Genomic DNA, 13395 nt, shown 5'->3' on the forward strand with positions numbered 1-13395 from the left:
ATTTTTTTTAAAAATCAGTTCCTCCTTTAAGTCAAAACATATGGCTATTGAATAGTTATGATATGAGTTAACATCCCCTGTGTAAAATTATAACGGTCTAATTAGACATGGAAAATACACCATGAAGGTTTTGACTTTTCAAATGCAGTATCTTTAAGCAACTACAGGATTACTTTTTTGACAAAGATAGACAATTTGATGTAGGTGTTCGCCCAACTTAAAAAGTGTATTTTTTCTCTAGGTACTGAGAATGAAAATTAAGCCAATTAGGTTAAAATAAATAAGCCCAGTAGAAAACCAAAAATGTACACCTTTCAATAAATAGCCTTCTATAGCTCACCTCTGATGACCTAAATGCCAATTAATTTTTTTTGGTCCAACTACAAATTTCATTATTATCAATACACACGTAAAAGAATGAATTAATAAAGGATGATGCAGTTTAAACCTTATAAATTACAAATGGGGCCATATGACTAATTAATCTAGATCAAAAGCAAATGGCTAACTACCTCACCTTCAAAACTTTGTTCAAATGTTACCTGCTCAAAGAAGCCTTGCCAACCCATTTAAAACTGCATCCCACTTCCTTTCCCCACATTCCCATATTATACCCTTAATCTGTTCTCCTCTAATCCCCCAGAGCTCCTGCCTAATATCAGATCTAGTGTGCTAATTTAATGTCTCTTGTTTATTGTCTGGTTCATTACGTTAAATTGTAAACACCAGAAAAGCAGCTATCTTTGTTTTATTCACTGGCATATCCCAAGCACTTATAACTGCCTGTAGGTAGATTTTCAATAATTTTATGTGTTCAATGATGTCAAAGTTTTTAGGCTCTTCTAAGAAATATTTTAAAAGATGAGTATCTTGCAAATATTTAAGTGGAGCACGATGAAAAATTACACTATATTGCAGCATAATTTCCAAGTTGCAATGCCTTCAGAGAAAGAAGCAATGAAAGTACTAAGCTGAAAATTACTAAAATAAGTTTTTATTCACATTTAATCCTGTATCCAAGGAAACTGTAATGTTATATTATTTAGGATTGGGAATGGGGTAACAGAATTGTAAACCCATTATTTTTTTAAATAGGGAAGAAAATGTGGGAGTAGAAGAGATATGGGTTAGCCAGTGATAATTCCCAATAGTGCCATGAGATTATATGAAAGTTAACAAAGATAGCTTGGTCACTGGCTAACAACTAATAAAAAATACTTTTAGATGAATAAGGGAGATTAACAACAACAAAAGCTTCAGAACAAGTTTCTCAGAACTTTCATTCCTCTACTTAGTAACTGAGTCTTTGGAAGTATGAGCACAATAGATAAACCATGTATCCTCATTAGTGTTAACAGTTACTGTTTTCAAAGCATCTTCCCATATATTATTTCATTAAGTCCTCAGAGAAACCAAATTCAAACTCAAGTATAAATAATCAGGTAGCTAACAAAAGCACTTAATAACGTATTCACTTGACAGTAAGTGCAACTTTTCCCTTGAAAATCCCCCACAGTGTTTGACAAAGAAACCATTCTATAGAAGAGCCACCTTCTTGGCAATGGAAACTAATACAAGTCTTCTGAAGAGTAATACGGCACAGCTAGCAAGAGCCATAAAAATCTTGAAGCCCTTTGACCTAGTAAAAACCACTCCTGGGAACTTTCTCTAAGGCAATAATTAGACTGAAGCCAAAAGCTATTAGTATAAAGATGTTTACTGCACCACTATCTAGCATAGTAAAGGTGGAAACCCAAATTCCAACAATAGGAGAATGGTTAACCAAAAACCTAAAAAAAGTTTGTAACACAATGCTAAGGAGAAAAAAACAACACAAATAACATACATAATCGCTAAAGCCACATAAACATGAAAATGTAAAAGGCAAAAATAAGAATTAGATTAATGCAGACTTTAATATTATGGGTATGTTGTTCTAATATAAAACCACCTTCTAAAACATACATGACAATTTAAGACAGAATACATTTTTGAAAGCCATGAAAATCCACTATTCAAGTTAAAAAAAAAAAAAGTCAAATATGATGAAATGTTATTTAAAGACGACATGTGAATTTCTAGACATTCAAGAATATTTTACTACTTTTCAACATGTCAAACCCAAAGCTGCATTTTCTTTCCTCACCTTTGGCCCCAGATACGTATTTTAACTGCTGATACACACAAACGTAACGTGAGGAGACTCTAGAAATTGTAATTAATTTACAAAGAACCCAGGAACAATAGTTCAAAATCAAAAGGAATTCTACAAGTACCTTTAAAATCCTGTATAAGAATAAAAACATCTCTTACCTATCCAAATGAGTTAAGGGCCAGAATCTATGTCTCAAATAAAAGAACTTAAAGCAAGGAAGAATTTAAATTAACCTTGGATGTTCGTGAAGCCTCAAGAAACAGAAAAAGATCTTTGATACTAAAACATTCCATATTTTTTTGATCACTTAAGCCACTCCGGAACAATTCTTTATTATTAAATTTTTAAGCCTAAGGAGAGCTGATGCAACTTAAAAGCGTAAGTATTATTTTTCAATTATTTGAACAAGCTGGATATATCTGCCAAATTTCTGAGACCTAAGAAGAAAAAAAAAGATATCCTTTTCAATAAAAATTATGTACAAAATTTTTCCATTTTTCACTACGGATGCCAGTGAAAAAGGGAAACGGAATTACAGAATCCTAAGTGAAAGAGCTGGGAAAATAAGCACTTCATCTGAACTAGTTGGACCAGGTTAACGTTTGTGGGTGGTTCAGAGAAGGGGCGACTCTGGGTGTGTGGGTAGGGTAGAAGTAAAAAAAACCAATGTTGGCCCTTCCCCCTCCCTAGAAGGAAGCACAATTCCTTAAAAATCAGCTCTGATTCATCTTGACGGATAACTTCTCCTATCATAAATGAGAATTCTTTGGAAATAGATTGCTGAAAACCTGTTTTCAAAAAGAAAACTCAGTGCATGAAATTAAAAAAAAAAAAAAAATCCTCTTACCCCACCTTCTAAAGCCCAGGATGTCTGTCTAGGGAGGACCCTCGTCGTCGAATCTGCCAACCCCGCCTAGGCCTAACGAAGGCACGGTAGTGCCGGCAACACGGATGGGCTCGGGGCACAAGGGAAATGGTCTTGCGTGCCCTTGGTGAGCTCTGGCGGCACTCCCCAAGTTAAGGACACTGGCCACAATGGAATGGAGTCTATTGACATTTGCTGCCCCGTTTGAACACTAAGCATTTTTTCTTAGTTCGTGAAACACGAACTGACAACCACCACCACCACCACCACCCCCCCACACACACACACACCCCCAACAGGCCTTCCCGCACAAACACACCCTCCGGAGTCAGACCCGGTTAACTGAGACAACACAGAGATCCTAGTCCCTACCACAAACCTAGGTGCATGGTGGGGGTAAGGGGAGACGACGCAAGTAAACACCTGCATTTCTGCCTTTAGGAACCCCACCACGTCCCCAGCTGCAATCCCTCTCCGCTCGAAATTTCAAAAATTGGGGTGAGGGTTGGGGAAAATGCACCGTGCCCGCTCCCTGCCACCCACCACCATCCCCTTATGTCCCCAATCTGGCCTGGACTTCTGACGCACGCCTGGGTCCGGCCCTCGCCCACCACTATTCAAAGGCGCCTTCTCCTCGGCGGCCTCGAAACAGCAATGCGGCTCGGCCACCACCCGCGGCGGAGAGGCCTTGCGGGGGAAGGAGGGAGGCCGGGAGGGGGCCGGGCACTCCCCCACCCCTTCCTCAGGTGGGGGAGGGCGGAACGCTGCGGGAGACTGCACGGAGCCCGACGATTCCAGAGGCGTCCGGGAGCCCCCGCCGCCGTGTTAGATTTAAATGCGGAGGGGTGCGGGGGGCCACTACCCTCCTCAATCCGGTTCTTCGACCTTTCCCAGGACAGAGAGTGGGGGTGCTTAGGGGCGCCTCACAGACCCTACTGATTCCAGATGAGCCCCGTGGCTACCCCTTTAACGGACAGGGGGGACGCTGCCCTAACTTTCCCCCCTCCCTCGTTATTCCCCAATGGGGGAGTTGGCAAGTTTCGAGAGACTGAACCAAAACCTAAAGACCATTTCACGTTAATATTTAAACTGCGGGGTGGGGGCGCTGCCCAAGCATCCCCTCCATGTTGGGGTTAAAGGAGGAACAGAGACTGACAAATGCTGAGACCTGTGAATCCCTCCCAAACACTTAAATGGAGAGGGGGAGGCTGCCCAGTCCTTCCATCTTGACCGTTTGGGGGAGGGGATGGGGATGTTGCTGGAGACTGGACACGACCTGACATTCCCGGAGGGATCCCGCAGCGGCCCCCACCCAAACCCCCGGGCTCCAGAGGGGAGTGGGAGCCCCACCCCCACTGCGGGCCCCCAGCCCACCCCACCAAGCCAGGCCGGTCACGGGGCGGGGACGACGGTGTGGGCCGCGGGGGAGGGGACGCGAGGCCCAGGCTAGTCCAGGCCCGGAGCGGAGGGGGCTGGGGCGCGACACCCACCTGCCCAGGCCGGGCCGCCCGCCGCCTGCGCTCGCCGCCGCCACCGAGGAGGAGGAAGCCACTGCCGAAGACGACGAGATTGAGGACGGCGACGGCGCGGTGGCGGGCGACGTGAGAAGGCCGCCGCTGCCACCGGGCTTACGGGCATTGGCAGCCGCGGGCGGCTGCTGCTGCTGCTGCTGCTGCTGCTGCTGCTGGGGCTTCAGCGACATGGTGAGAGGCCCATACACCGGCCCGCACGCCGGGCGGGGACAGCCGGGAGCCGGGCGCGCCGAAGAGACGCCGGAGCGCGGCGGGGACGCGCGGGCGCCGAGCGGGGAGGCGCGGGATGGCGCGGCCGGGGGGGCGCCCGGGCCGGCGAGAGGGAGAAGGAGAACGACGAAGGGGCGGGGAGGCCCGCTGAAACCGAGGAGCCGCCGGGAGCCGGGCAGGGACGCGCCGCCGCCGTTGCCGTTGCTACCAAAACAGTCTGAGGCGGAGGGAGGCGAGCGCTGCCCGGAGGGAGGGGGGCCGGGGCCGGGCGGGGGAGGGGCGGCGGAGGGATACGGGCCCGGAGCCGCGCCGCCGCCGCCGCCGCCCCGCCCGCCCCGCCGCGCCGGCCGCGGGAGCGAGCGCCGCCCGGGCCACCTGGCCGCGGCGAAGCGGCGTGGCTCGATGGCCGCTGCGGGGCCCCGAGGAGCTGCGGCCGCCGAGCGCATCGGGGGTCGGGCACACAGAGACGCCGCGTGGCGACGCCGGGTGGGCGCGGTGGTGCGGGAAGGGGACTCTTTACCGGAAGTCGGAAGGGTCGGACGGAAGCAGAACGTGAGACGACCCCGGGGCCGGGAGGGACACGTGAGGAGCGGGCGCCGCGCTGGGCCGCATTCGCGGGGGTCGGGTGAGGGCCCGGCGGCCGGCCCGGCCCAGATCCGCCCTCCTCGAGGCGGGTCTGCCCTTCGGGAGGGCGTGTCTGTCTTCGCCCTCGGGGCCGGCCTAGTCTAGAGGACGGGAGGGAAGTGTTTCTTCCCCGCCCCCCGCCCCCCCCCAGTAATCTTTCAGTGTTTTCAGACTGCTGGGAGAGTCCGTGTTTACCCCCACCTGATGCAACCTCCAGCATGGACTGCGAGTCCTTTCAGGGCGGAGACTGTCTTGCTACGTAAGAAGCATCTAGAACACAAGCATCCCATAGTTGTCTTTGTATCCCCAGCACCTGGCACACAGTGGGTTCTCACCGCGTTACTGGATGTCTAAAGGCAGTCCTTTTTTTTCCCTGCCAAGACTAGCAAGTTTGGAGTCGAGCAACCTCCCTGGGCCACCCACATCTGGTTACCTTTACCCTACTTTTTCCACCCCAGCAACATAGTAGCCAGAAAGCTCTTTTGGGTATCTGACCTTCATTTGAACCCATTTTCCCTCACTTGAACTTCTTTTTTTCCTTATTCATGAGACTCAAAAGGAAATGTACGTGATTGGTAGAGCTATGGATAATGGGGTCTCCCGTGGTGGAAACAGAGCAGACCTCACAAGAATGTGCGAACTTTAGACCTTGACCCCTTTAGAAGTTTTACTTTAACTTAGATTGCTAGCCAGCACAGTAGTCCATTTTTTAAGTGTTGCAATTAAACTGGAAGCAAACAGATAATTTTTTTGAGTGAAGAATCTAGGCTTTTAAGTAAAATTACTTAAGGAAATGATAGGGGGAAAACACCAAAATTCCCCCTCAACTTCCCAGAATTGTCAGATAAAGGTAAAGACATAGAAAAACTTGGGAGAATGATTAAGCCACAAGTCTCCAGTAACCAAATGGAAATTAATCTCCTAGATAGTCCAGGCAAAAATTATTATATTCTACAAGTATGTGAAATGTAGGAAATCAGCTTTATCTCCCATCTGAAGTAAAAAGAAGGTTGACAAGAAAAAGAAAACTATTCTTTTAAGCCAACAGTTGCAAAATCCTTTAAAATTTAACCCAAAGGAAATTGAGATGAAAAAAAAAAAAAAAAAAAAAAACAGAGGAGAGGGGGAAAAAAATAGAAGGACCATAATAGAAATACAATCAACTTTCTCTGGTTTAATGATTTGATAGTTAACCATGTCTGGGACCAAGATCCCAGAATTAAGTCTTAGGACCAAACTGCAGGCAGGTGGGAGACTGAAGGGAGTGGAATAAGAAAACCTGAAGCTGACAGCTGAACTTGATTTGGTTTAGGCTTAAGAAATCTCCAAGTTTTCACCCACTATCGTTGAAAATATATTTAACAATTTATTGAGGTATAATTTTCATATTATAAAATTTACCCATTTTGTTTACAAACCAATGATTCTCAGTAAATCCACAGAGTTATGCAACCATCACCATTAATTTCAGAACATTTCCATCACCCCAAAAGGATCCTTACACCCGTTTGCACTTACTCCTGGTTCCCATTCTCAGCACCAACAACCACTAATCTACTTTCATCAGATTTATCTATTCTAGACATATCCATATAAATGGAATATAACAATAAGTGGTCTTTCACTTAGCATAATGTTTTGGAGGTTTATCTATGTCATAGCATGTATCAATGTTTAATTACTTATTATCACTGAGTAGTATCTCCTCACCAGTTGGTGGACTTTTAGTTGTTTCAAGTTGGGGGCTATTATGAATACTACCACTATGAACATTTGCAAAGTATGTCTTCATGTGGATACATGTTTTCATGTCTCTTGAACAGATGCCTAAAAATGGAATGTTGGGTGGTATTGCAAATTTATATTTAACTCTTATCTTTTTAAGATTTTGTTTTTTTAAGTAATCTCTACACTCAACATGGGGCTCAAACTCACAATCCTGAGATCAAGAGTTGCATGCTCTACCAACTGAGCCAGTCAGGCACCCCTATATTTAACTTTTTAAAGATACTATCAAACTCTTTTCCAAAGTGACTCTGCCATTTTACATCCACACCTGGAATGTTTGAGGGTTTATCATTAAAATCCCACTTCTGCTTTTATATTAAAATGGAAACCAAGAGAACCTTTACCATCGAGTCTGTTTTGTACACACACCCCTTTTTTATTTGCTGAAGGAAGATCACCACCCAAAACCAAGGATGTGTTTTATTGCAAAGCTTTCACCTAAATTCTGGACATCTAAAGATGTGGCTATTTAACAGCAACTGTGACATCACTTCAGGGGGCTTAAGCTTTCAATGTAAATGTCAGGCGGCCACTGGGTGGCTCAGTTGGTAAAGCGTCTGACTCGATTTCGGTTCAGGTCATGATCTCATGGTCAGTGTGGAGTCCTCTTAAGATTCTCTCTCCTCCCCCCCCCCCCTTTGCTTCTGTTTCTCCTCTTCTCTCTCCCTCTCTCTCTCTCTTTCCCCTATCTTTCTCTCAAAAACAAACAAAAAAAAAACAGTTTTAACAAATGTAAATATCAGGATAATGCACCTGAAGACAAATGGTGTGGTAGGCAGCCTGTAAGATGACCCCACGCAATCCTGTTCTCCTGGGGTTCAGACCCCATGAAAGCTCTACCACTTGAATTTCCACTGGACCTACTGGCTTCCTTCAAACAAAAAGTTTGAAAAAAGTACGGGCTTCCAATTCCGAGATTAGGTTATAAAAAGACTGTGGCTTTTGTTTGGGATGGTCTTCTCTCACTCATTTGTTTGAAGGAAGCTAGCTGCCATGTTGTGAACTACCCTACGAAGAGGCCTACATGGCAAGGAATTGTTGTGTATGAGCACAGCAGTGAGGACCTGATGGCTGCCAAGAGCCATGTGGGGAGCTTGGAAGTGGATCATCCCCCAATCCAGACTTGATGTGGCTACAGCCCTGATCAAAGCATCTTAATAGGCTTTGTTAGAGACCCTGAGCTAGAGGTGCTCAGTTTTGCCACACCAGATTCCCAACCCTTTTGTTGTTTCAGTCAATAAGTCCCGGCGTAATTTGTCATGCAGCAAAAGACAACCAATACAGATGACCAAAAAAGTGCATTTCCTATGATTTCCATGTGCATTCAGAATTCTTTAAAGGGGTGCCTGGCTGGCTGAGTTAGTGGAGCATACGACTCTTGATCTCAGCGTTGTGAGTTTGAGCCCCATGTTGAGTGTAGAGATTACTTAAAAATAAAATCTTTAAAATTAAAAATAATTCTTTAAAAACAAATGCTGAAATCAGATATATTATATCCAATAGAATGTAAATTTTTGAATGTTTCCCAAATGACCTTCAGGCAGCCATTTAAACCAAACCAACAAGTGTCACTGGAGAGTTGTCATCAAAGACAATGAAGAACATTGTCCCAAAGGAGTTCTGAGATTGAGAAATATTGCTAAAATTTAAACTTCAAAAATAATTGTTACCATTCCAACCACTATTTCAGAAATGAAAAGAGTATCAAGTGAGGAGGCATATAGGGAGAGCCTTTCAAACTTGGGAATCTAGTCCTGTGAATTCTATACTTGCTTTTTGATTTTCAATGACCCTTCAGTGAGCCACAGGGCCCTTTAATTTTCATCACTTCACTGATTAATCAAGTCTGAGGATTTGGGGAGGAAAAACTGATGTAACCACGCAAAGCAGAAATGCAAAGAGCGATTTGCTATCTCTCAGAACAGCAGCACACATCAGATGATCCAGTATTTCCAGTAATTCATTTTTCTGCAATCATTTCTTTTCAGCTCTCTTCATTGGATCATGTTTAATGTATGATGATACATTATTCACTCAATACTCTTGATTTCACTTTCAAAAGCATGAAAATTAATTCAAATCAAAACTAACATGCACCCCCCAAAAATCCATCCTCTTCAAGTTTTTGCATAGACCAATCCTCATTTTAAAAAAAGAGAGAGAGCAGATGTAATTTCAAAAATAGGACCATGGCTAATTAAACCAGTGTTTTTTTCTAACCATGGTTACTCAGAATTCTTAGAGGCTAATCTATTTGTAGACACTCCAGGAATCCCAAAAGACTAAAAGCAATTAAAAAAAAAAAAAAAAAGAAAGAAAGAAAGAAAGAAAAAGAAGAAGTGTATGGTGTGGAGTGCTTCCAGGAGGGCATTATTTATACACCTTGTGTGCAAAGTAACAACTTTCCCATAGATTTGAAAAAACAGAGGTGGGGGTGCCAAAATAGTAGGGAACACAGCAACATTATCTGAAAAGCTTTTAAATGAGTCTTTCCTTCACACAAGCACACTTCTGGTTGTTAAGTTGCTCATTTTGTTTTACCTTGTGGGACAGAATAATGATGCGGTGACATTATTCACGAAGCAAAAGCTGGAGGCCAGCTGAAATAGACACAGAAGAAAGAATTCTTTACTCTTCATTGGAATTGCTTGCACTGCGCAGAGCCAGAAATTTAAAGAAACTCAGCCTTTTGTTTTTCCTCATTTCTCTCTTTTTGTTTTCATTCCCCCCCTTTTTTGGGTGAATTTTGTGGGCAGCCTGTTGTTCCAGCGGCCAGATTTATGGAAACCAGAGATTTGAAGCATGCACCATTTGGAGAATTGCAGGAGGGGATTTAAAATTGATGTGTGCGGCAACACTGACAGCTGAAGTGGCCATTAGCATGGGAGCTTGTTAAGTTTGCTACAAGATACTAGGAACCCTACAATAGAGCCCCCAGAGGGATCAGACTATAATTAATACTAGCTAGCACTGCTGACCTATCATCCTAAAATGAAGACTTGGATTCTTATTCCAGAGTGGAATCAGATACCAGCTTAACAATACTCCCTGTCCTTAACTATACTCATTCATTAGTTCATTTCTGCATTAAACGTTTACTGAGTACTTACTATTTGCTAGGCATTAGGAATACAAAAATGGTTAAGAAGGATTCCACCTATCAAGAAGGGTCCTGGGGTGCCTGGGTGGCTCAAATCGGTTAAGCGTCGACTCTTGATTTCGGCTCAGGTCATGATCTCACCGTTTGTGAGTTTGAGGCTGTCAGCACAGAGTCTGCTTGGGATTCTGCCTTCCTCTCTCTCTCTGCCCCTCCCCTGTGCTTATGCACGCTCTCTCTCCCTAAAGAATAAATAAACATTTAAAAAATTAAATAAAATTAAATTAAAAAACAAACAAACAAAAAAAAAAAAACAATACTCCCTGTCTTGCCTAAGCCCCCATATTACCAAAACGATTTATTTTCCATAAGGTAGGCCTGGACTAGAGAATGAGGATGATAATAATTGCAGGTCCTTATATAGCATTCACTGTGGGCCAGCTCTGTTCTAAGTGCTTTTTTTTTAAAATATTTTTTTAATGTTTACTTATTTTTGAGAGAGAGAGAGTGTGAGCGGGGAAGGGGCAGAGAGAGAGGGAGACACAGAATCTGAAGAAGGCTCCAGGGTCCTAGCTGTTAGCACAGAGCCAGATGTGGGGCTCGAACTCATGAACCAAGAGATCATGACCTGAGCCAAAGTTGAATGCTTAACCGACTGAGCCATCCAGGTGCCCCCTAAGTGCTTTCTACATAAGAACTCATGTAATCCTCACAATACCCACTGATTCTTAATGGAAAGGGAGAATTTTGCACTGCCTCCTCCCCGCCCCGGGGGACATTTGGAAATGTCTAGAGATATCCTTGGTTGTCACAATTGAAGAGTAAATGCGGGGTGCCTGGGTGGCTCAGTCGGTTAAGTGTCTGACTTCAGCTCAGGTCATGATCTCATGGTTTGTGAGTTCGAGCCCCGTGTCATGCTCTGTGCTGACAGCTCAGAGCCTGGAGCCTGCTTTGGATTCTGGGTCTCCTTCTCTTTCTGCCCTTCCTTCACTCGTGCTCTGTCTCTCTCTCTCTCTCTCTCTCTCTCTCTCCCATAAATCAACATTTAAAAAACCTTTTGAAGAGTAAATGTTACTGGCGTGCTGTGAGTGAGGCCAGGGATGCTGCTAAACACACTACAGTGCATAGGACAACTCCCCTCCCCCACAAAGAATTATCCCCCTCCAAATGTCAGTAGGGCCTAGGTTGGTAGAGAAACCCTGCATAGCCCTGCGAAGTAGATAGGATTATTATTGCCATGTGACAGATGGGGAGACTGAGGCACAAAAAGTTTAAGTCGTTTTGCCTATGGCCACATTCATTAAATGCTAGAGCTAGGATCGGAACCCAGGCAGTGGCAGTCTGCCCGCAACATCTGGTCGCTAAACCGCTCTCCTATATAAAATAGTGAACGCCTAAGAGGGCTCTCTGAGAAAAACAAACTTTTCTTCTTGGTTTCATCAAAGGCAAGGTTCTGGTGACCTGGCAGCACTACCGACTGCCCGTCGCTGGATTAGAGAGAGAAGGGACGAATGTTAAAAGTCCCCATCTACAGCTGGCAGAGCCCATTAACACTGAAACTGCCCCTTTCCTCTGGCCCAACAAAGGTGGAGAGATGAACATGCGAGGATGACCCCCGCAGTGCTGTTTGGAACAGAGAACAGAAGCCCCATCAGCAGGGAGCAGTCAGATGCCTCATAGAGTATCCTAAACGCAGCGGAAGATGCAATATTCTCAGCTGTTCAGTGAGAAAGAGGCAGAGCTTCACACTGATCCATAAAGGATCTTTAAAACCTGTTGTTTAAAAAAAGAAAAAAAACAAAACAGGTAACCATGGGAGGCGACAGATACTAATTCACTGGATTATGGGAACCATTTCACAGTGTCTACATAGATCAAACCATCACCTTGTCTACTTTAATATATTGCTTTTTATTTGCCAATGATTCTTCAGTAAAGCGGGGGGGGGGGGGGGGGGACTTGTTAAGCCAAAAGCAGAAGATTGTAAAACAAAAAAAAAAACCAATTCATAAAAAAACGTGTAGATGGTCTTGTATGGTATACACTTACTTGTGTTAAACAAGTATATATCATATCATATATTATATTATATATATATTTTTTACCTGTGTTTATATGCATACATCTAAATTAGATGGGGCAGGAAAAAAACGGATACTGGAGGACTAGGGAGAAGGAAAATATACTTTATATCTTTTGCACTGTTGGAAATTTCATTTTTGAAAATTTGTCTTATCATGTGCACATATTACCTTTTATTAAAAAAATAACAATAGAATGTTAGGGCATCAGTAAGAGTAACTACTGTTTACATAACACTTCATAGTTTACAAAGAACTTTTATCTGTAGGATTTCCTTTGGTGCCCCCACCATTACAGAGATGGTGACACCAGGGCAGAGAAGTGGCCTGAGCCACCTCAGGTCACTTACTGCTGACTTCTTCACATCCTTCTCTTTCCCACTTCCCAAAGTAAGATCAATTACTGTCCCTACCACTTTAATTTTGTTTTATTCAACCACAAACTGTCCTTCTCAAACTCTAGGCAGTAAATTCTGGTTCCCATAGAAAGAGAAAAAAAAAGACTAGTTTCAGGAGCTTTTCACCCCCACCCCCCATCCCTTTCTGCCACATTTATATTGTTTTCTGCTGAAATGCTAGCTCAACTAAATAGATGAACTAGGGATCAGGTAGACCCGTTCACCTCCAGCACCTACAGAGTCAGTCTGTAATAGGCACTTAATAAACCTGAGCTCACTTGATTTGGTAGAGAATAGTTCCCAGTTTATACATGTTTGCTTTTTTGGACCTACAATGGCATATGCTTTTTATTTAGACCTGCTAATGACTACCAGCCATGGGCCAGAATGGTGGGGCCAACATCCAAGGCCACCCCCTAATGACCCAAGCATTTCCAGGCAGTGAGAGGGGCAGTCAGACAATTAGGCTGCTTTACCCATGTGTTTCCATCACACGTGGTTTGGGCAGAGTTTTCATTCACTCACTGGATAAAGCTTACTTCTCTTCCAGTTAATAGCTTGTGATGCGACCTTATAGGCATTCGGGAAAGTGTCAGTCTAGTTCATCAGAGACGCTGAAGCCAGGAAACCACAAGGGGCCTCCTG

The 13395-nt window shown here is 44.2% G+C and overlaps 1 protein-coding gene across 13 annotated transcripts in view; it reads right to left on the reverse strand.

Annotated features, from left to right (window-relative positions):
• ATXN2 (ataxin 2) overlaps positions 1-5029 on the reverse strand; it is a 127774-nt gene extending 122745 nt beyond the window's left edge. For 10 of the 13 annotated variants that reach the window (XR_007145848.1, XR_007145846.1, XR_007145847.1 and 7 more), the window contains exon 1: positions 4511-4863. Coding sequence is in view for 9 of the 13 variants with exons in the window: in XM_047828038.1 (XP_047683994.1) it covers positions 4511-4722 (212 nt within the window). In the remaining 4 variants the exon portion in view is untranslated. Of the gene's footprint in view, positions 1-4510 lie in introns of all 13 variants that reach the window. The other 3 variants (XM_047828035.1, XM_047828034.1, XM_047828042.1) reach the window with 2 other exon arrangements.
• Positions 5030-13395: the final 8366 nt, after the last annotated feature.

Source organism: Prionailurus viverrinus, chromosome D3, assembly GCF_022837055.1.
Source record: "Prionailurus viverrinus isolate Anna chromosome D3, UM_Priviv_1.0, whole genome shotgun sequence".
NCBI lineage: Eukaryota > Metazoa > Chordata > Mammalia > Carnivora > Felidae > Prionailurus > Prionailurus viverrinus.